Here is a 23,515-nt window from a genome sequence, read left to right as displayed (position 1 = left end):
ACCAGTGTGTGTTGAGAAGGACCAATGCCAGCTCCTTGGGGGTGGGGAGGGAAGGTTAAAGGGAGCAGCAGGAACTGACACCACACTGCCTTCGGGTAGAGAGGAGAAGGGGAAGCAGAACTGACACCACACCGCCATGGGGGAAAGCAGAAATAACACAGAACAACTAATGAAAACAGAGATGGGGAACGAGAACTGAGTCCATCCAAGTTTGGGCGAGCAAAGAACTGACTCCATGTAGCCTTTGTCATGCCCTATCCACTCTTTGAAATTTATTTAGCTGTATGCCATGGTGGGATTTAGTAAATCATCTCTAAAGCAGGAGACAGGCTAGAAGGGTGAACACATTAACAAGCCAAAGGAAAACTGCAGTGATTTTTTTTTTGCTGTATATAAAGTGGTGTTTATATAGCACTGTGAATGTACACAGCACTTTATGAAATTATTAAATAATGTCTCTGCCCAGAAAATTTCACTGTCCATTTACAGTTGAATATTAATGAGATGCAGTGAGTTTCTCCATATTTAAGACGACTTATCCCATGTATTTTTTCCAGGTTTTGTAGAAAGGTATAGAGCAAGACAGCTTAGTCTGGATGAATACATCTGGGGCTGGAAACAAGAAACTTTTCATGCCTTCAGAATTTTTTGACAATTTTTCTTGACAGTTCATCACATTCCCCATTTCTGTGGTATAATGTCCTTTTTGCAGAGTATTAATTTGAATTCATTCTGATAAGCATAATGTCAACACTGTTTGTTTCTCTATTAAAATGACTGTTAAACCAAGATACAAAGCCCAGAGTTACCCTAACACAGCTCTTGCGGCTCCTGTTTCATACATGTTCTCATAGGATTTGATTTCTCAGTCTTAACTCTGTTGCAATAACTTCCTGGGGTTTTTTAAAGAAAAAAAAAGGAAAAAACACAAAACAATTTGTGTAGTGATTTGATCTAGTGATTAGGTATTTCTTTATACTGCAGTTTTCCTTTAGGGAGGTGTGTACCAGTGCAAAACAGGCTAACAGAGGAGCTGTGGAACCAGAGCAGAACATTGAGCCGTTCAGTCTTATTCTGCCTTTTGGTACTAGCTGTTATCTTCTATATTGAAGGAAAATGGAACACACCCCTTCAATGAACACACACTTTTTCTGCACACTTGTGAAATTGCTAATGCGCTGCTAAGGGCCTTTGTTATACACTGGTTTTAGGGGGCTCAAGGGACTTTTGACACTCTGGCCTGAGTTGTTTTAAGAAATCAGAGCCCCATTTTTAATAACCACCAAAATCCACCTCTGTCACAAGAGGAAGTTTACAATTTCTGTGCATCTTTAACAGAAGTTCCATTTACCTCATATTTTCCCCTTTTTCTTGTTCATTTTTGTTTTTCTTTTGTATTCCTGGTTCGTGATGCTGTTCTCCAAGGCACCAGCTAACAGAGCAATTTGGGTCCCAGCTGCTAAATAATGAGTGTGTGGGTCGGACATAGGTTTGGGACTTCCTGTTCTGCTCCAGCAGGAGGAGCACTGAACCCATCGAACCTGAGATCATGTTCAGAGTATGGGTGCAGTGATCTGTTGTGAATGTCGGGCATTCCCAGGGACTGGGTCCCCTGGGATCTCAAACCTCAGAAGTGCAAGACCTGACCCATAGCATCCAAGAAGAGCCCTTTCCATTCTTAAATTGAAAAATCAAACAGTTGATGCCAGTATGTCTATATTAATGGCAGACAGGTAAATCTATCAGTATTATTCAAACAATTCTGTGGTGGCAAAGGTTCAAAGGCCAGATTGCCAAATTTCCCAGTTACGCTGGCATGTGGTACCCTTCCGTGTTAATTATTTGAATCTCTCTAGAAACTTAAACGTACACTTAAGTGAACCATGTACACTTGAATTCTGCACGATGGGAAAGATGTGTCCTGGTTTTCTGAGAAAAGAGTGTTGGAGTGTGAAGGCCTCCAGGGTGATAATGGGATTTTTATATATATATATAAATATTATACTTTTCAAAAAAAATTTTTAAAAAGAAAAAAGAAAAAAAAAGAAGAAAATCACACAGGAGCAACTGCTCCAAGTGCAACCTGCTGTAACCAAGAATGTCGTTTCTATTTTTATAGAAGTTTTATACCGCTCCAGGGTGGAGAATATTTATTACCTAAATTATTTCACTGGAAAAAAAGGCCAGGGTTTTGTAGAATCCTGAATGTGATTGTTTTACACACATAATGATGTGCATGATTGAAACTACTGATTTTCAGTGGCCTGTTAGCAGCCCAACAACTGCTAAATGGGGAAGACAAACGCTGTGAACCAGTGGAGGAGAGCACTGTGCTCTGGGGTCTCTACAGTCACTCTTACCTTGTTTGCACCCTACCCCACTATACTATCTGAGACCTTTTCCTGTTTTTCTTGTAAGCTGATGCTCTGACCTCTCTATTAGTCATTTCAGTTGCCCAAAATTAGATATTTTAGCTTCTGCATCCTGTAGTGTGTCCTCAATACTGTAACTTATGGATCAAGCTTGCCATTGTTGCAAATAGGTGCAACTCCTCTATTGACTTTAGGAGGGAGATTCACCAGTTTACACTGTGGCTTAGTTTGATCAGTGACTCCTCCCAGACATAATCACCTGAAGACACCTAACTTGGGCTAGCTCTTGTGCCTTACTGGCGTAACTATAAGTATTGCCAAAAAAAGAAAAATAAATTTTAAAATCTATGCAGGTTAAATTTTAAAATATGTGGTCCTCAGGTGGTTTGAATCAATGCAGTTCTGCTCTCTTCAGTAGAGCTGCATCAATTTTCACCAGCTGAAGATGTTGCCCTTTTTGCGTATTTGTTTCAGATTTCCCTTTCTTGGTGTATCAATGTATATGTTGCCAAAGTTAATAAATGTATCAGGTTTGTGACTTGGGCAGATTTTTTTCTGATAACAGAACTGATCAGATAAAGTCAACATTTCTGTGTCTGGTGGCTGCTGCGGACTCTAGAGATTTAGGCTCTTCTTGCCTTCCAGTCTGAAGCCAGTTTTCTTCCTTACTGGTAGGAAAATCTGGGATTTGGGGGACTTGGGGCTTTTAAAATTAATTTTTAATTCCTGTCATGCTCCTATTCAACAAATCAGTGTCAAATGCTTTATTTCCTGGATATTAGGATAAGAGATGTGTGAGTTCAGATAAACAGCAGAAAGATTAGCTTAAGTAGCCACACGGACGAAGTATTCTGTGTGCTTATAAACCAAAGAATCTGCATTTTCTACAACAAAAGTTAGTACGATTTCCAATGAAATGGAATTCCATGTTACAGGTGCCACCAGGAAGTACTTACATATTTTTAGAACCAAGATGGAAGTGGTCTACTTCATAGATTTTTTTTTTTTTCTCAGAAGATATTTGGTTTTACTAGATGTGCCATAATAGGATGAAAGTATTATAAACAGTTGAAGGCTTAGTATGATACTTCTCAGTATTAAGTACAGTGGTAAATGAAATCATACATTCTTCAGTTCCCTAGACAATCAACAGTCCAAAATCGGATATCTCCTCGTAGTCTATTTTTTTTCTTGCAGTACTACAAAGCTTGCATTATTAGAAAATGCCTTTGATATATAGCGATTAAATTATAACCCTGAACAGAATGAGGACTGGAATTTTTCAAAATTATCTGAGACAATGATGGTGAATATCTCTTTATATTTTAATGGTGAGGCAGTTTACTTGCTGTGGGCACTACTATCTGGAAAATAGGCGCCTCAGAAAATTCCTCACTGGCAAATGCATCTATGAGGAAAAAGCTTTTCATCTAAGTACTGAAGTTAACATAGCACAATAGATTCTGTTTGCATGATAGAATTAACTGAAGTGATTCTTCTTGTTAATGGTTGTGAGTTAGGGAAGAACAGCCAAGCAGAATGAAATTGTACCTATTTCATTTGGAAATGTATAGAAGCAACTTGGATAAAGCAAATTGCAAATGAAGTGTGCAACTATGAACATGTAAAATGCTGTGAGAGCTTCTGGTTGCAGACATTTAAACATAAGGATGTTATACATCCCTGAGCATACCTCCCACAAAATATAAAACACAAAAGACAGCATTATCACAGTTGTGAGAATAAAACAAGGATAAACTGGAATAACTTTCCCTCAGTCATTAAGTTCTTATCCAGCATCTCATGGCTCTGTTTTTGTAGGCCATTCATTCCTCAGGGCTTTAATGAAACTGAGTCTTTCCCCTCAAAATTTCTGAGTGAAATATTTGAAAAATCTCTTAAAAAAAAAATCACACAAAGAATTCTGTGGCACATACTTAGATGTCACTTCATTTCATGCCTCTTGCTTCTCATACCTTAGTTCATGATGAATTTGCCTTTCTGGCTTAGGACTGAAACCTTACAGCTATCTACAAACTATCTAGAGTATTTCTAGAACTACAGAAATAACTGCAAGAGTTGCATTGTACTCTGTTTGCTGGAGTTGGTTTAAACTCCCTACTAAGTCCATTCCCTGAATTTGGAAAGTATGAAGAGCAAATTAATCTCAGCAGTTTTAGTAAGTGGAGTGTTGCAGGTTTAGCGGACAACATGCTGCTTGTTGCTTTGGAACTAGAATGCAACACTTGCTATTCTCAAATGTGCTATAAATGCTGTAAGATAATATGCAAGTCTCACCTTGCTCTATTCTCTATCAAGCAGCTTTGAGATGTGCTGAAGAATAAGGCCACAAACAGGAGATATACAGGAGTTTGGGGGTGGGGAACAGGGAGGGAGGAAGAAAAAGAAAAAACTTGCTTCCTCTCTCCCCTACCCTCCATGTTCCTCCCAAAATGTTCTTTGTCTCTTGCAGTTTACAAGCTGAGGGGAGAAAACAAAGGTATATGTATCACTTAATATAAGAATTATTTTATTTATAAATTCTTCTAAGAAAGCTTCTGGAAACATATTTTTTTCTACTCATCAAACTGGCAACAGTGACTGTAGAGCTTCTCAGAGCCCAGAATCCCCTCCTCACGAAGTCAGGGAGCTGGGGGCTGTTTATATAGAAGGTCGGGAAAGGAAAGTCCCTGTGCAGGTCTAATGGTATGAAAAGTGCTCAGCTAGGACAAGTCTTAACTCGCAGTCAAGTCTTAAGGAATTCTTCTCTAATGTGTGGAGTTTTTGGTTCCACTTATTTGTCTTGTATAATCTTTTTTTTTTTTTTTTGCCCTGTTCCGAATCACCCACCCCCAGTTTCATGGGCTCCTAGGGAATGAGAAGGGACTGTAGCTGAAGGAAAGAACATGGATTTCCTGGGCTACCACTGCCCAAGAACTTCCCATGTTAGAATGCAAGAAAAGTCTCAGCCGTCAAACCACCTGTGAATCACTTGTGTCCTCTGTCTTGTCTCTCATGGTCTCAGTCTCTGTGGGCGAGTGTCAGCCCAGGAGCCATATTGTTTGGAGTTGGTCTCCTGGGGAGGGAGCTTGCTCTGTTCTTCTCCTCAACAGAGCCAGTGGAGACACGGGCACAGGGTGAGGTGAATGCATGCTAACCAACGTGTCAGTGGCCTGTGAAGTGTTCCACGGACTGGGTGGTGTGAGGGAAGCCCAGGCCTCTGCTTCCATTTGGTTTCTGGCAGTCTGATGTTTACTTGGTGTCCTTCATGTACTTTGACTTTTACTTGTCCATCGTTGGCATGTGCTGCCCTTCCCTGTCAACTCCCTTCCCCAGGAGATCTCATTGTACAGTGCCCATTCTTGTTCTCTCTCTCCGTGTTTGGATGTACTGCTCTGTGTAACTCAGTGGGTCTCCCTCTTTCTGGTTTGTTTTTTTTTCTAGATTCCTGCCGTTTGTTCATCGTTGTGCCTAAAGCATGTCGATGTGGCGTTCAAGTACATCGTCCAAATCCTTGTCTCTTCAGCTTCTCTGATGCTTGAACTCTCACCTTTGACCTTGTGTTGACCTTTGATGCTGATGTGTATTTTTATTACGTTTGTTTCTTTCTTTTTTTTTTTTTGTGCTGCCAAATTGGTTTTGCTAGAAAGACTGCTGAAGGGGAATATTTAAACTTGCATTTGAATATAAAAGAATTTCTATTTTTCTAGACCTTCGTAAGATAACCACTTGATTTTGTGAATCTGATTCTTTGTAATTGTCTTCAGAGCAGCCTTGCTAGCATACCTTGTGGAGTATTTGTATTTCTGTGAACATACAGCCAATCACTTTCTAGGCTTAGTTTTTTCTGTGTGCTTAGTTTTAAAAACACAGTTTTGAAGAAAAAGTCAATTATGTGGTGTGACTCAATCTTTCAGGAGACTTCCTAGTCACATTTTGCTGATCTGGTTTCTGTGCTTGAGGAGACAGCATATGTTTTTATGAGTTCAAACTTGTGACTTGAGTGGCATCGGCAGAAAACACTTGAACTACATTTTCTTCTGATTGTAGCTACATTTTTGCCCTGGCATTTATTGATTTTTTTTTTTAATTATTATTTTTAATTTTTCCCCTGCTTCCCTGTGTGATTATCAGTCTGCAGTGAAAATTTGATCATAGTTGATGTTGTATTTCGTTAAGCCCTAGCATGTTTGGTTTTTTTGTAACTACAATCTCCTCAGCAAAATGTGATGGTTTTGTTTTAATCTTTCAGACTAAGATAGTGCCCAGAAATGTTTTGCATGTTCCCTGCTGTTTTCTTCACACCCTCGTATATATCACCTTCACCTCTCTGTTTTCTATAGTTTGTGCAAAAACTGAGCAATTTAATGGGTTTCAAAGGTATCTTTTAAATTGGTGGTTTTGGTGTGACAAATATCTGATGAGAAGCCACCTGAGGGCATCTACCTGTGCACTTAGACTGTCTGCCTGACAGAGCACCTGGACTTTGTTCCATCTCCAGTGCTGTCAGAGGCTCCCAGGGGGCTCGGTTGCACTGTTCCTGTAGTGGAAGTTTCGGTGGAAGGGGATAGCTGGGGAGCAGGAAGGTGGGGGAACTTCACAGTTATTTCTGTTTCCAAAGTTATCTGAAGCTAGGGCTCCTTCGAAACGCTCTTTATGAGCATTTTGTGTAATTCAGGGTACATGTTTGTGAAGTCCAGCCCCAGTTTAATACCATCAGTCAGACCTTGGTGGCAGGATCCTGAAGGATCTAGGTTAGCTCTTGAAATAAAGTGTTTGAAATATCCCAGACAAAGCATTTGTAACCCTGGTCCTACAACTGCTGGCTCTTTTCCCAAGTGACAAGCACAATACAACAGCCTCTGAAGCTGTTACCTGAACAGGGTACCATCCCCAGCTCTCTTCTCAAGGGCCTTAGCTGGGGAATCTCTACGGAGATTTTTTAGTTTTTGTTTAGTTTTTAATTGGGTAATGAGCTAAGCAGTTTTTCTAGCTTGCAGGATGAACTCAAACAGGTTACTGCTTTCTGGGTAGCAGGCTTCCCCCTACCCTACGTACCATCTGCACAGGTAGAAACTGGGATGTAGCTTCTAGATCAGGGGTGTCAAACTCATTTTCACTGGGGGCCACATCAGCCTGGCGGTTGCCTGGAAAGGGCTGAATGTAATTTTAGGACTGCATAAATATAACTGCTTCTACATTTATACAGTCCTAAAATTACATTCAGCCCTTTGAAGGCAACCGCCAGGCTGATGTGGCCCCGGTGAAAGTGAGTTTGACAACCCTGCTCTAGATGAAGGTACCTGAAGAGTGTGTGCTGTGATGAAGTTTCAGTCAGAAGGAGAAGCAAGCTAGTGTAGGTATCTTAACAGTAACAAATAATGCGGAATGAAATCCCAGAAGGGGTTTTGCTGAGAAAGCAAATCGTGTTTGATCCAGAAATCTTGCTTTTCTCCAGTGTTTGGGATAATGCAAAGATGCAAAAGGATTTTTTTTCTATCCTACTTCGGAGTTGGCTGAGGATACTTTATTCTCAAGAAATATTGATAGACTCGTGTAGACAGTCCTTAATCTGCTTATAAGACAGAACACGTTTGGAAATGGTCCATATACCTGGGAGTGAAGCGTGAGGCTGGATGAAAGCAGGACAGAGACGTGTTTTCTGGGAGGTAGGGTTGTGGGCTGGCTGCTGTTAGTCCCACAGTCTGAATGCACAGGGCTGTGTGTCAGTGGGAGCACCGATACCCTGCAGTGTATTGAGTAACTGCCAATACGTTTCTGTACATGTGCATTTGGTTCCATACGGAACTTTGGGGAAACCTGTGGACAAATATCTGAAGAAAACCAAAATGCCAAACGTTGGATGTTTCTTTCCTTTCTTCTTTCATTTTCTTCCTTTGGTTGTTTTAATTGTTCTGTGGTGGTTTTAATGGATTTGAGACAGTGGAGCAGCAGCTGCCTTTCTGATTTTTGGCTGCTTTTTGTGAATAATTTAAAAAGAAAATTTACATTTTGGAGACAAACCTGTGGGCTTTTTTATTGGTACAAACATTGTATTTAACACTAGGGGTTTTGTACAGTTTTTTGCCTTTTCTACTAGAAAACAATGTAAAGTGATTCACAATGTGATGAGAAAACAAATTGCCACTATGACCAAATGTAGAGCCTGTTCTGCAGTAATGGGATTTAATCAACTCGAAGTCGTGGTTCAGTCGTAGAAATGCTTTTCTTTACCTTGTTTGAGCTGTTCCTTTTTTTCTTGTTTTGATTTGCAAAACAAAATGTCTTTTTGTGTGAAATTGTGTTGTACTCTGTAGAGAATTACGGATTTTACTTTAATGGTTTAAAAAGCAGAGGAGCACATGTTGCTTTTCTGATCTGATCGCAGAGTTTGTGTAGTGGATTGAAAAATGAAAAGATTTGTTACAAGTTTGGAACAAGCGAGTATGTGTTAAAGGAATTTTCTTCCTTTTGTGTGTGTGGTTTTTTTTCTTTTTGTCCCAAAGGGCAACTTAAAGCTGTTTTAATTGCACAGACACACCAACAACAAGTCATTTTGTATATGCCAAGTGTGGTACCTTCCTTTGTTTATTTGCTATTAAACTGTTTGAGAAGAGTCCTTGTGTGTTGTATTTGTGTCTTAAACTTCAGGTTCTTTTGGGGTCCAAGTGGGGGAAGATGAGGAGGGAGATGAGAGTACTGTCCTCCAGTTTCTTAGCTGTGAGCCACAAAAGTTTCCATGGCCCACTACCACTTGTTCTGGATGTACATTATAGCCCTGGATTTTTACCTCTCTGTAGATGAGCTACTTTGAGTAGAAATGGAAAAGGTGTTTTGGTTGTTTAGCCTCAGTGTTGCATCACTGGGCAGTCAAGTCCTCTTTAGACATTAGATACAGAAAAACTGAGAATTCTGGATGGTGCAAGTATGAGATACACTGCGGGGGTGAGGTGTTGGCGTGTCCAGCCTCACAGAACTGGTGCTGTGTAGCCCCTTGCCTGTCCATGCACTGCACTTTGTGGCGTTTCAAGGCGTAACACCAGACTTGAGGTACACAGGAACAGCATGTCTGCCTGGTGGTGTGTGGGATTAGATAAGCCCCAGCTCATACCGCTGCTACGAGCCCCATACCCGCCACTGTCTCCTTCCCCCATCCAGGAACACGGCCAAGCTTGCTGAGCCTGCCCTGGTTCTGCAACCTGAAGGTATCTGCAGTCCCCAGTGCTCCTGGTCCTGGAGATACTGCACAGGGAAACTCCACATGGGTTGGGATTACTTACTAGCTCAGGTTTTGTGACAAGTGAAAGTTACCTGCTTTGCTTTTAGAACTAAGAGATGTTAATCATTTGAAATAAAATGAGTTGTAAAAAAACATACATATATATATATACACATTGGGAATAGGCAAAGTATAATTCATTTAGAAACTTGCCATGAGTTTGACTGCCTCTCTCAGTAGGAAAGTACCACAATGGCCATGACTTCGCTATGTTTCTGAAAGCTCCTAAAATTCAGTAATGTTACTCCTTCCTTCTGCTGTCTTGCATCTCAGAGACTGCAAGGATTTTCAGGGCAGCTGTGTTTCTCCTCTGTGTCCTTTTCCTCTGTTATCTGGCATACTCTGTTTCACCCCATTACTTCCTACATGACTGTAAATCTGAGAGCACTCACAAGCATGAGGATTCAGGGCTGCATTCCTTGCCCTGCAGCGCACCAATGGCCAAGGGAAGCGCTGAGCCACCTGTCGCAGAGTGTGCTGGGATCCCTGCAGTTAATTTGCAGCTGTTGAGAAGGGAGGCTGGAGAGATTTCAGTTCAAATATGTCTGAGGCAAAGGATGGAGAAAAACAATCGACACCAAAAAAAGGGTTGTTTAGGTGGGGTGGAAGGTTCCTGCTTGTGCCAGAAGTTGACTAGCCTCATTTTAGGCAATTAAAGCTTATGTCATTTGCTACTTACAGAATTGATACTAGATCCTGCTGGGTAGGTGGCTTTTTTATTTTTTGAAGGTTGTTTTCTCTAATTGAAAAGGCCACCACTGATCAGTAGACAATTAAACTACAAATAAGAGCCAGTCTATTAATCTCTGAAAATAATCAGCATCTCACATGAGTTGTTACATTTATCAACATCAACAGGAAATACACAAACCTGTAGATTAAGTCCTGATGTTGAATGTTTTAGGAGAAGTGTTTTTCCTCTCACATCCGCCTCCGCCTTTCACTACTTGTTTTGACTGCAGTCTCCAATCTTCCTGACTTCACGAGCCATGTTCTGCTGTCTTCATATGGCCAGGAGTCACCGGGGGTACATTATGAAGAGTGATGGGGAGGAGGACAAGCAGCTCAGTGTGGTCACTCTGAAGAAGTGACTGCGTGATTAGCTACGCTATGTGTATAGCTCCACGGCATGACAGGTGAGAGTCCCTGATTTGGCATTCCTATGCACCTTGCAGGCTTACTTATTTGCAGTTCTGAGAAGAAACTGGATCATGGACTGTAGAAGCCATACCTGAGTCTTGTACAAACTAAAGCCATCCTGAGCCACAGGCTGATGATGACTGTCAATACTTTCTCGAAGCAGCACAGGTAGTCAGTGTCTTGGTGATTCGGCCCATTTATCCTGCCTTATTTAGGCAGCCATGCTGGGCTCAGAGTGGTATGTTCCATATCGGAGTATATTTCTGGTTTTAGAAAATTACCAATTTGAGCTTGATTGGTCTAGCCCTTATTTTACTAGGATAAGTTTTAATCTCAGTAGGTGAGTTGATTCTTAAGAGGCTAATAAGCATTGTTTAACAAAAGAACTCAAAAGCAAGGAAGTACAGTGTGATCAACAAAATGCAGGCCACATCATTTCCTTCCTGTTAGATGGGTGTTGTCAGACTGCAAAGCATCCTCTTCTCACTTTGCCTGTTCTTTGTGGGGTATGAGAGTAAATATTGAGGGGAGCAGTGGTCCAAAAGCATGAGGATGAGTTACAGGCAGGTTACTCGTGGAAAGTTAATTTTGCAAAATAGTCTGCTCCAGCAAAGAATGAGGTGATTTTTGCTTTCCCCCTTCTTGGGTCCTGGCTTGATTCTTTTATGTAGCAGACTCAATGGTTGCTGTCCCTGGCCTCTCCTTCAAGTCCAGAAATCCAGCGGCTTCACCATTATCAGTGCTTTCCATGGGGATCAGTCTCCTGTATCTTGTATCCATCCCACCATCCACGTCCAGAGAGACATGTAAGAATTACTGCAGGGAGAGACTTTTTTAATTCCGAACCAGACTTTCATGGAAACTCTAAAATCTATAGATAATAGTTTAAACAGTGCTGCTGAAGTGATTTTTGCACATTAACCAGCTGTGTTTCAGCTTTACTTTTTTCCAGCCTTCTGTAGATTTTTCTACAGTTTCTACTTCCAGAGTTTGAGAGGACACAGAGTCTATGCTGATACATCACCTGTCACATTACCACTCTGGAAAACAATGCTAAATTAAATAATGTAAATATTACAGACCACATAAGCTCCCAAAAGGGAATGTCTGATTGTAGCAAGACTTATCTACCATTTAAAATGCTTTTCTTTTTACAATACTTTTCTGAGGAAATTTTAGATAAAGGTATGGTTGGAATATCTTTAAGATCATCACTACTATGATATAAAGCCTCTGGGTAGACTGTGGGTCCTTATTCTTTTGTATCCTGCTTTCCTTAGAGATACTGTGTCAGGAAGGCTCCCTTGGGTTTGTGTTACCTTAGGCAGCCATGACCCAGGCCAGGATGGTCCAGCTGGTGGCCTCTGAGATAATTCTATTGGTATTTACCTTTCGTTGGAGAAGAGCTGCCACCAAGTTCACATAGAAGCATGGAGGCAGCTGGAGACATGCCTGCTTCTGGGCATGGGTCTGATGTTAAAACTCTGAATCACTGTTTCTTCTCTTTGGCCTGCAAAAGGATCCCAAAAGAGATGTCTGGGGCTTCTGTATCTGAAAAACAATAGACTTCCCTGAGATATTCCCCACCTCCCAACTTTGGTATCTCTTTTTATGAAGGACAGAGTAAATCTATAGATAACAGAGACTGGGCCAATTAAAAATGCAGCACATCAATGGGGGTATGAAACTTGGGTCCTAAAGGAACCAGTCTAACTTTTTCAAAGGTGTGTAGGAGATTTCAAGCTATTTTGTAATTGGGCTAAGAATCCTCTTATGCAATCAGAAGGTGCAGGAATTTGTTTCTTTGGGTCGTTATTATCATTTGTCTTAAAAGATCAGCAAGTTCTGGATGCAGAACGTCAGCAGTGACTTTGACAACTTCTGTTGAAAACTCTTGGAGGACTGTCACAGGTATCTGATGGCAGTGAGCAATAGTCAGTCGTTAACAAAGCTTTTCAGGATGGTAAGCTTTTTGTCCCTGAAATTAAGAAGTCAGTGCCATATTTGCAGCAAATCTGTGACAGAGCTGACCTTTGTCCTCAGAAACAGTCCATATTGCCAGCTGAGGTCCTCAAAAGCGAGACAACACTGGAAAGAGTGGCCACCTTTATATCTTTCTGTCTTCTGCTGTCTTTTCATAAGATTTTCCACTCAAACCCTACATTTTTGACTAAGTGGAGTGCATGCAACCACCACTGAAATGTAATTAGGTAGTTCAAGAAATTATACGAAGTCACTGATATGGTAGCTACTTTGAAGAAGTTCTGGGGTGAGAAAGACACAAGTTGGAAAATGGAAGTGGGGGTACGGTCCTCTTAAAATCTTTTCTTTGCAGAAACAACGTGATCCAGGAGGTGCTGCAAACTCTGTGAAAAGGGATGCTGAATTTTGTGCCTGGCAAAACATCAGGCACATTGTTGCAAGTATAATACTGCACATGTGTACATGTTGAAGTCTTTTTAGTTTTAAGGCATGTTATTGTTCCTAAAGCTACTATCGTAGCTGAGGCTGCCACCTTCCAGGCTAGCCCACCACCCCCAGTACTTGTAAAAGGGGATGGTCAGAGAGAGGAAAGAGACAACCAAGACATCCCTGTGACTGCAGCGATTGTCTCTCCCTGGGGTATTTCTAAGCTGCAGGCTGGCGGGCAGGGGTGCCAGTTGGCTCACCATGACCTTGGGAGCGGGGGAGCCTGACGAGCATTCCTGGGGGCCATGTGAGCCGGACTGGCAGGCGCAGCTGCAGCCAATGGGGAGACCAGCACTGGCTGCTCAGATTGAGTTTCACTCCTGTCGCTTGAGATTTTTCTCTTTCTCTCCCTGTTGTGCTTTTCCTCTTTGTTTACGGGACTGGACAAGCGAATGCACAGATGGAGTCCTAGCGAGCAAGACGTTTGCCTAGCGGATTTTGGGATTCTACCTTCAGTGCTGAGCAACCCCTTCTTGCCATTGCCACAATTCCAGCCTCCTGACACAGCTGGGCTTGTATGGCTCCAAGCCTTCTGAGCACACAACCTGCCTTCCTCTATTAATGGGCATTTTATGCTGTGTTCTCTTTGGTGCACTTCCTTTTTGCTGCCCTTAGAGGTTAGTGTATGAGGCTTTTTAATGCATGGGAGATGGGTCAGGACCAGACAAAGCAACAGATAGAGAAAGGACTCCATCTTTACCAGTCTAATCAGACCGAAAAGGCGCTGCGAGTCTGGATGAGGGTTTTGGAGAAGTCTGCGGATCCTGCTGGCAGGTTTCGGGTTTTGGGTTGCCTCATCACTGCTCATGCAGAGATGGGCAGATACAAAGATATGCTGAAGGTAAGGTGAACTGGAGATGAATGCATGCCATTGTGTCGCACCCACTATGGAGAGTGGCTGGAGATTAGAATGTGAAATGGGGGTTTTATTTTGTGTATAGTAGAACATACCAGCTATTGAGTGCATATTGTGGGCTGCCGTAATCACTGTGGTGACCAATAGCTCCATCCCACAAGAGACACAGAATACTACCTTTCCTTCAGTCTGGTCCCTCGGGATTCCCAGGTTATTGAGATTTTCCAGTTAATCATGGGAACCTTTCCTGATTTATTGACCACATACAGGCACGCCGTGTTATCAGGCTCAGGAAAAGGTATGAAAACAGAACCTTTGCTTCACTTAAAGCTGTTTTACAGTGTGTGTGTCATTGTAAAAAGAGACCTCCAAATGGATTCTGTAGAAAAAGCAGCAGTCTTGTGGAGACATCTGTTATCTTGTTCAACTGCTGTTTGATATTTAATATAGATCTTACAGTGTTTTTATTACAATAATTTGTTTGCAAGAGGGCTGATTAAGAAGGGAACGAGGGAAAAAGGATGCTTTTTTGGCGGGGCGCTTGAGACAGGTTCCAGAAAGGGTCTGACAGTTGAGGTCAAAGGGGGGCTCCCAGTTGTCAGGACAGCACAGAAGAAAGAAGGATATGGGGCTTGATCGAAGAGTGGTAAAAATAAGCTGAAGTTACATTTCAAGAGCATGTTTGATTAAATGAAAAAAAAAAAAAAAAAGAAAAGCTGATGTGTGTATCTGGGAAGTAACAGGATGCATATAGAGAGCAGCAGGCAGCATTTGGGAGGGTGACTCAGGAATCTGGAAGACAAGGCAAGAGGATGTTGTAATAGTCTTAAGAAACTATCTCAGCCTGAAATAGGGTCTTGCTAAAGGGCCTTTATATTCTTGTCCTGATGGTTTTGGTTGCCTTATACCAGACTGGTAATCATTCAGCATTTAGCACAAAACGTGAAGGGGGAGTGCCCACATCTCACTGGAAAACTTGGTTGCTCTGTTTAGAATGAGGGGGCTGCATCTCGCTAGTAGACCCACGCATGCGTATGTCAGAGCCCTGTCTTAAAACCAAGTACTTAGGATGAAGAAGAAAAGAGGGGTACTGATACACTTGGAAATCATTTGAAGAAAAACAATTCTGTTAAGTGGTGTGGAATTAGGTGGTGGCAGAAACAACAAACTAATTAGGGAAGAAATAAGCAAAAAAGGTAAGATGTGGCTACCTGAAGGAAATGCTGAAGGCTTCACAGAAAACAAGAAACAGGCAAAGGAGTGGGCTTAATATACCTGAACCTTAATTTGTTACCTGAGAAGATAATAGAAAGAGGGAGTAGGAGGATTTTTAATCCTTCCCAATATTAGGAAGGAAAAATTGCTTCAATCAAATGAGATTTTACACCACAAGTGATCAAAGATAGCAGAAGAACTTCAACAATAAACCACTGAGAGAGGAAATAACAGGAGAAAAGGGGTCAGAATTAAAGGCATGAAATTGACTGCGATTTAAGAAGGGTTATGATGCTCAACCTCTTTTGGAGAGAAAAATTACTTCACACCACGGAAAGAGGCTGTGGCAATCAGGAAATAACGAAGAACTTGTACAAAGGTAAGGGAATATGGGGAAGCGTGAGCTAATGCACATTACTGGGCCCACACACACAGCAGCTTTCCTGAAGTGCTAAGGAATCTGAGAACATATATACCCAAACATACACAATTTATGGTTGTGGGTTTGTTGGGTTTTTTTTTTTTTTATTTTGTGGATAACGTAAAATGTTCTAGTAGCTTAAATTATTATGTGTTGCCATTATACAAAAAAGAAGCAATTGGTGCCCTTGGGAACTGTTATCCATAAACCTAACTGCTAATCACTAACGAAAACACATTCTGAGAAAATTGCTAAATATATATTTATCATCACAAAACACAGAAGAGGGTCCCTGCTTTGCAGTCTAAAAGAAAAAGACTTCAAACAATTTAAGAGAACTGTATGCAATGAATCTTGAAGGTTATAGAACAAAAACCATCAAGACTGCAATTTGTTAGTATAAAATTGATGAACAAAGCAGCTTGTTTACTTTCTTTTATTAACAGACTACTTTAATATCATAAGAGTTCCAGAGAAAGTGCAGTAAACTAAACTGAGTGAAAGAAAACTGAGCTGCATTGTCAGATGTCTCCTTCTTCACCTGCTTCTCTTTAGGGCCATTTAACAGCTTTTTCCCCACTAACTGCCAGCCTAGTTTGTCGTCTTTGCCCCAGAGACTGTGTGGAGAAGGGGAGAGTTTCTTCAGACTGCTCATAGGCCTTTTAAACCACCAGATAACTGCTCAGTGTATACGATGCTTCTCAGTCTGCGCTGCTGGACTTCTCTGTCCTGCTCAGAGATGAGCCACTTCTCCAGTACAGGATGCTACACTGTGGGTCTTTGAGCTGTATTTAAATAAACTACACGCTTTATAAACACTGTCTTTTCTGCTTAAAGTTTGCAGTGGTACAGATTGACACAGCACGGGAGCTGGAAGACCCAGATTACCTTACAGAGAGCTACCTAAACCTGGCTCGCAGCAATGAGAAACTTTGTGAATTCCAGAAAACAATCTCGTACTGTAAGACGTGCCTGAACATGCAGGGTACGACTGTGAGCCTGCAGCTGAACGGCCAGGTGAGCCTCAGCATGGGCAATGCTTTCCTGGGCCTCAGCATTTTCCAGAAGGCTTTGGAGTGCTTTGAGAAAGCTTTACGCTACGCACACAACAATGACGACAAGATGCTGGAGTGTCGAGTCTGCTGCAGCCTCGGGAACTTCTACGCCCAGATAAAGGTGCAGTAACCTCAGGGACAGAAGGGTGATTGTTTCATCATGGATTCAGGAAAGAATTGGAAATGGTGTGAATTTCAGCCTATTTCTTTACTATGGAAAGCAAAGTACTGCGAGAGCATTGTAAACTAAAATCTCTTCTCTGTAAGATGATCATTGAGCACTCTTTTCACAGTAAGGATGGGAGGATTTAGTGTAACATTTGTATAACACAGCAGAAGCAGCTGTGAATGTTCCTGTACGTTGAAAAGATCAAACTTAGCTTCAAAGATCACATCAGAGGAGGTTCTTTTAGCACACAGGGCTGGCAGCCAGAACTCATGGATTCTCTATCTGTTACTACCCCTATCTCAGGCAAATAGCTATTTATACAAGCGAAACCAGGCAGGAACTGAGGAGGGGGTGATCTGCCAGTTCAGACTTCTATTACAAACAGCAACAAATATTTTTTCCTCACCAAGTCTTGATTTTTGTCAATAATGGAAGATTCACCAACTGAAGTATTGAAAACTCTCAGTAAATTTCCCTCATAGTACCAAAAATGAAGAACAGAACATTGTACTGGATACTTCTAAGGTATGAAGAGAGAAAGGAAATTTTAAAAATGTGTTGTTTCCTTCATGCATCTTGGAGAATTAAAAAATATGAGGACTCTCATTTCTGTAGTCTTATGTAACTTACTTGTGAATAGGTTTAGATATTTAGATAAAAGTTTTATGTACTTGTTGTAAAATAAGATTTCTTTCTAAAATGCTTTTAATGCAGAAAGATGCTTAAAAATGAAAATATATTGTATGATTACTTATTGTGGATTTGGTGAAGCCATGATTTTTTTTTCTGTTTCTGATAACCAGTCTCTCAGAGATCCTGACTCACTATGTGGAGAACATGAGGGCTCCATGTGGATGTTGAAAGCAGAGATGATGTAAGAGCAGCGGAGGTTTTCAGCTTCTGATTTTAGAGGAGGGTAAATCGTTCCTGCAGCATAAAGCTGTCGATATCATTGCCCTAGTGTCCTGAACCCAGAGAGTAATATGAATTCAGCATATGGCAATTCCACCTTCCACAGTATGATATCCAGTGAAAATATCTAGTGAAATAGGGCATCTGGAAAATGAGCAGCAGGGGTTGAAAGGTGTACAGAAATCTGCTAGCTATTGCAGTTAGTAAATAAAAAATAGTTGGTTTTTATGTTTTCTTTTTGCTTTATTTTTGCTGCAAGTGCTGTCTGTCTGCTTGTCTGCCTTACAGGACTACGAGAAAGCCTTATTCTTCCCATGTAAAGCAGCTGAGCTGGTGAACGATTATGGAAAGGGCTGGAGCTTGAAGTACCGTGCAATGAGCCAGTATCACATGGCAGTGGCCTATCGGAAGCTGGGGCGCTTGGCAGATGCCATGGACTGCTGTGAGGTATGGGGTGCAGGCAGATGCAGAGCTCTCAGAGGTCTCTGCAAGGGGATCTTACCTGCAGAACTGGGAGGAAGAGAAATACCAGGGCACTCACCCTTGACTCTAGATGTTCCTGCTGCCTCCCACTCTTCGGGCTGTGGTCTCAGTAGCCCAGGGGGGCTCAAAAGTTTGGGTCTATGAATGGCCCTTGGTTGGGAACATGTGAACAAGACTTTACTTGCCTTAAAAAGACTGTGCCATTTCTTTGGAGCTGACCCTTCAGTGGCTGGAGTGCGCAGTGCCAGCCCTGCTGTTCTGAACCAGAAACAAGCTCTTTTACTGATCAAAGATGATTTCTTTCAGGAGTCCATGAAGATTGCCCTGCAGCATGGTGACCGGCCTCTGCAAGCGCTGTGTTTGCTGTGCTTTGCAGATATCCATCGGAGTCGCAAAGACGTGCAGGTACAGCTCTTTCCTGCCAGGAGGGACAGAGGGGAAAGCAAGAGGGTGTGAAAAGCAGGCCATAGTAAAACATGTGTTTTCCTCCCTGCCCCTGCAGACAGCCTTTCCTCGGTATGATTCCTCCATGAGCATCATGACAGAGATTGGAAACCGCCTGGGCCTGATCCAGGTGCTGCTAGGAATGACTAAGTGCTGGATGATCCGGAAGGAGCTGGACAAGGTCAGTTACAAACTTGTTTCTACGGAAGTTAGTTAGACAAGATTAGAGCATACAGTCCTCTTCTGAACCACAGGCCCATCAAAGTGCAGTAGAGACTTGTACCCTTTGGTCCTACCAACAGGATCTGTTAAATTCCTCTGAATGGTCCCTCTCACCCAGGAATTTGTTACTAACAGTATGAACACCCATTCTGAGTCAGACTTACAGAATTGTCTCACTAGTCACTCCTGGTGACTTTAAACACTACACTGAGAAACCAGCACTGAGAGAAGGAAGCCTACTTCTGCCACTGTAGGCAATCAGCTTATGCTCTGAAATAGATTCCACTGCCTACTACTTAGCTATATGACTAAGCTTGTTGTGATGGTGATCATGTTTAGACAGCTCTACAGCTCCACCATGTGCTTTGCAGACAAACATGGTATCAATTTCCTAGAGAAGTTTCAAAGGTGTATAAACCATGACGTGAAACAGAGAAATGAGAGCAGAAAATCATTTGGGAATAGCCAGCTGGTCAATATAGTACAAGGAGGCGAAGTTACTTACTTTGAAAATGCTTAGGCAGTGTATGTGTGTTAAAATCCAGATAGCACTACATGCAGCAGATTGCACTGCAGGAACATTACTGGGCTGCAGAATGAGATGCTCAAAGGTCAGCCTAGTGCTGAACAACCTAGAAGGCCTGCACATTGCCACATCAGGATGCTGGAGGTACAATGAAGGTTCAGTCTTAATCACTCATATGAGACACAAAGAATTTTAATTCAAATGAAGCATCCTAGATATTAGGAAATCAAGTACCTGTCAGAAAAGACAAATTCAAGCTCCTGTCAGCATCTGAGTTGCCTACAGCAGGGAACTGGTTGAGTGAGATACACCTTCCAATCTCAGTAAGTAAATGCTACTTTTGCAATGGAAGAAGAAACTGTGGACTTAAAAACTTTGCTGAGGGTAATCCCTTCCCAGCCTCATATCTCATATTCAAAAGAATGGGACACGACACAGCAGATAGGCCTCTACAGAAGAGAAATATTCAGGGTGGTCATCAAACCCCTACGTCCACTGACCCTCCCTCCAACCATTGCCACCCTCTGATATCACAAGCAGTTCTCACCTGTGAGAGCCCGGCGAGGGCTTTGCACAGTCCTAATCTCACCAAAACCCACAAAATAAGAGAATTAATAGATGTATTCTGTTCCAGGCATTAGAGGGAAGTCTGCCCTGGTGGTCAGGGACCTTATGCCCATTGCCCCAAAAATGACGTCCTCAAATGTCACAGCCCTGGATACTCACCCAAGCCCTCTCCTCAACTTGCCAGGCCCAGTTTCCATTTCTGATGCTGCTAATCCCAGTATCAGTTACCTAATGAAGAAATTTGCTAACTTTCCACTTGCAGATTCCCTATTCTTGTCCTAGCTTCCTCCATCTTGCTGGTCTTCTTGGCCAGTTAGTCCATTTCCTTTCATTTGCAGGTAGTCAATGCTATTGGAGATCCTCCCAGGTGGCTGTCACAGCCTGCTTGCCTAAACTCTTGTGAAGTCCCATATTCCTTTCCAAAACAAACTGTTTCCTGGACTTCTCAGCATTTCTTCCCCCACCCCACATGCTTCACTTTGAAATTAATGACCAGGACTAAGAATCAGGGGTTTTCAGTACACAGTCACTCTTCCTAGACATAGCTCAGTTATGCTCTACCTGCTAGCCTTCAGTTCCTGCTTCCCTCTTCTCTAAGTTCCTTATCCTAGGCTGTTGCTGCCAACACGGGTCTAATACCATCTGCATTCAAAGTGCATTATTTTGTCTCATCTGCTCCTCTTCTCCTAGAATAGCAATAATGCCAAATTATAGGGTAGAAATTTTACAATGGTCCTCTTGAAAAATACTGCATCACAAGGGAGACCTCTTCTTCCCCTTGGACAAATCTGAAGCAGATCTCAAATTTCTGGAAAACAGAAACTGATGATCAGAACAGTGGGGAACACTATGGCGTCTAGAGTAAAGCAGGGACTCACTTGGTATAACAGCTGCTATGTGAAATATTTTTCTTCAGATTGAAAAAGATGGATAGCAGTACACTCCCACATCACACCACGTGTAAGTAGGACAAAGTGGATATATGAACAGTAGGGAAAAAATGGAAGAGCATGGTGTGCTGGTGGTGCTAATCTCTTTCCTCCCCTCTTGCACAAGTGAAATTGGAGTTGTCCAATGATTGTTGAGCCTGTAGGGTAGGATGGAGAAAAGGCTTGGTTTGTTTGTGTTTCATACCAACCCCGATGACCATGTGTGACTGAGTTTAAATAAGTCTCTATTCTCTATGCTTGGAAACACCAGCCTCTGCCAACATCATACCTCTGCTTTGCATGGTGTGGCTGGAACAGAAATGTAGCTCTTGGATTATTTGTAGCCTTTCAGAAACCAAGCTTTTCTTATGGATGAACTTTTGGGAGGGAAATCTGCTGTCTTGCATCTCCAGAGTCACAGGGATGCTCGTTTATCCAAATTCTACTCTGCACCTCTTTATGTCTAATAATTCCCATAGGACATTCATACTAGTCTGGTTTTGATATATCAGGCTGAGAACTGATGATCCATGCTCTCCGTTCACAGGCTCTGGAAAGCATTGAAAAGGCACAGGAGCTGGCAGAGGGACTAGGGAACAAGGTAGGATCCTACAGCTTCTCTTCAGCACTGTCTGTTGTCTTCTGTCAGGCAACTTAAGAAGCCAAGCGTTAAAGTATCCAGACTTGTTATTGCTTATTAACCAGTCAATGCTTGGGACTTGCTTTGTTATGAAGAGTTTAGTTGTGGGCAGTTACACAGATGATCATCAGTGTGCAAGTCTGAAAAGTGAGGGAGGAGTCACAGAGGGATAAACAAAGGAATGGGAAGCAGTAAAAATGGGATATGAAACAAGAGGAGAGCTGGAGGATTAGGGGTCTCATCTTGAAAAATATTATTGCCCTGAGCAGCAGCTGAACTGTGTGCTGGCTGGTGGCAAAGGGCAGTGAAATGCAGCGTATGTCATGGATAGCTCAGGAAAACCATCTTGATGAAAGAGCTGCAGAGTGCCTCAAATCTGCACGTGTCCTCTTTTGTGATACAGAAAAGCAGGTTAATGGCAGGAAGGGCTGAAAGACCCAATGTCCTCTTGACTGATCCTGTCCCTCGGGCAGATTTCTGTGCTGATGTTTCTCTAGCTGGCTGATGGGGCTGTAGTGGTTTCCACTCCTTCTGTTACTTACTGGTCTGTCTTCACCTTGTTCATTTTTCTTATGTTTCTTCCCTTCACGTGCAGCTTGGCCTGCTGAAGCTCCACTGCCTGTGTGAAAGGATCTATCGCACAAAGGGGCAGCAGCAAGAATTGCGTGACCATGTCGTGAAGTTCCATGAATGCGTGGAGGAGATGGAGCTGTACTGTGGCATGTGTGGAGAGTCCATTGGGGAGAAGAACAACCAGCTCCAGGCGCTGCCTTGCTCCCACTTCTTCCACTTAAAGTAATGAGCTGAAAGTACTAAAGATCCTTGTCATGACATTAGTCATAGGAAAGAGCTGTTCACGGCCAGAGCAGGACAGTCCTATGTGCGCTGTTCCCTAGGTCTTCATCCTGCTTACCTGTGCCCTGCAGGATCCCATTGCAGTGTCGAGAATCTCATGACCTTGAAGGGTGAGATGTAGCCATCATATCCATCCCACTCCCATTGTCTTAAGTGATTGTTCGCCGCTGTCCTCACCTCATGCTTAGCCCAGTTTACAGATTCTCACGTAATGCCTCTTGGGGAATCAGTTCTTCATTCCCAGGGGCAGTTTGGATTTTTCCCACGACTCCCCCCACTTCCTCTCATCTAAAGCTGCACTGAGGTGAAGGTGTTGTCAGTTATTGGGCTACCGCTGTGAACAAAGTTAGCTGTACCATCATTTTATTTTTAGAACAAACATGAGTGTGACCAAACACTTAGTTCTGCAAATTAAGCACTTAAAAGCACAGCCTCCCAATGACACCACAATTAAGATCAAAGCTCTGTGCCTTGGCCTCCAGCAGGCCAGGAACTTCCTCTCGCAGAGCCAAGTGCCTCTTGGGGACCGCTGGGAAAGGGATCACACCTCTGCCCCGGGCGGGAGGGAGCGCTCCCCGGAGCTCCGCGGTTGACGCACGGCACAGCGCTGTGAGCTGCCCGGGGGAGCCTCCGGCCGCGGGACACGGAGCGCCCCCCGAAACGACCTTCTCCCGTTGCAGGTGCCTCCAGACCAACGGGACCCGGGGCTGCCCCAACTGCCGCCGTTTGTCGGTGAAGCCCGGCTACGTCTGACCGCCCGCGGGGCTCGGCCTGCGCCGCCGGGACGGCTGGGGCCGCGGGGCCCCTCAGGCTGGGCCTGGCGGCCCACCGCTGGGCGGCGGGACGTCCCGGGCCTCCCCCCCTCGCTCCTCTGTACGGGATTGACTGTAATAAACGCTTCCGCCGGAGCGCGCGCCCGCTTCCGCCCTGCGCGCCCCGCCCCCGCGGCCTGGGCGGGTGG

General features: G+C 43.0%; 2 protein-coding genes across 15 annotated transcripts in view; both read left to right on the top strand.

Annotated features, from left to right (window-relative positions):
• The window catches only part of CELF1 (CUGBP Elav-like family member 1), a 61,019-nt gene extending 53,460 nt beyond the window's left edge, over positions 1–7,559 (top strand). For all 12 annotated transcript variants that reach the window (XM_065635676.1, XM_065635675.1, XM_065635674.1 and 9 more), the window contains one exon: positions 5,817–7,559. The gene's annotated coding sequence lies outside the window, so the exon portion shown is untranslated. The remainder of the gene's footprint in view (positions 1–5,816) is intronic.
• A 5,892-nt stretch (positions 7,560–13,451) lies between these two features.
• Positions 13,452–23,454, top strand: RAPSN (receptor associated protein of the synapse). Of its 3 annotated transcripts, none has more exons than XM_065635331.1 (8): positions 13,452–14,101; positions 16,590–16,769; positions 18,177–18,335; positions 18,678–18,776; positions 18,874–18,996; positions 21,607–21,660; positions 22,295–22,494; positions 23,235–23,454. In XM_065635331.1, the coding sequence occupies exons 1-8, from the start codon at positions 13,886–13,888 to the stop codon at positions 23,305–23,307; spliced, it is 1,104 nt and encodes a 367-aa protein (XP_065491403.1). In that variant the 5' UTR covers positions 13,452–13,885; the 3' UTR covers positions 23,308–23,454. The 3 variants fall into 3 exon arrangements, with proteins under 3 accessions (XP_065491403.1, XP_065491402.1, XP_065491404.1); XM_065635330.1 differs by having other exon boundaries at positions 13,453–14,101; positions 16,590–16,928; XM_065635332.1 differs by lacking the exon at positions 16,590–16,769 and having other exon boundaries at positions 13,466–14,101.
• The last annotated feature ends 61 nt before the right edge of the window (positions 23,455–23,515 follow it).

This window comes from Caloenas nicobarica, chromosome 5 (assembly GCF_036013445.1).
Source record: "Caloenas nicobarica isolate bCalNic1 chromosome 5, bCalNic1.hap1, whole genome shotgun sequence".
Lineage (NCBI taxonomy): Eukaryota > Metazoa > Chordata > Aves > Columbiformes > Columbidae > Caloenas > Caloenas nicobarica.
The sequence above is the reverse complement of the archived record's forward strand: the minus strand, read 5'-3'. Positions and strand labels throughout refer to the sequence as shown.

Bases quoted from the DNA above. Each gene is read 5' to 3' on its own strand.
- RAPSN (XM_065635330.1), top strand. From the start codon at position 13,886: ATGAGGCTTTTTAATGCATGGGAGATGGGTCAGGACCAGACAAAGCAA. The intron at 18,336-18,677 runs GTATGGGGTGCA...GATTTCTTTCAG, and splicing joins ATGCCATGGACTGCTGTGAG to GAGTCCATGAAGATTGCCCT. The intron at 22,495-23,234 runs GTAATGAGCTGA...CTCCCGTTGCAG, and splicing joins TCCCACTTCTTCCACTTAAA to GTGCCTCCAGACCAACGGGA.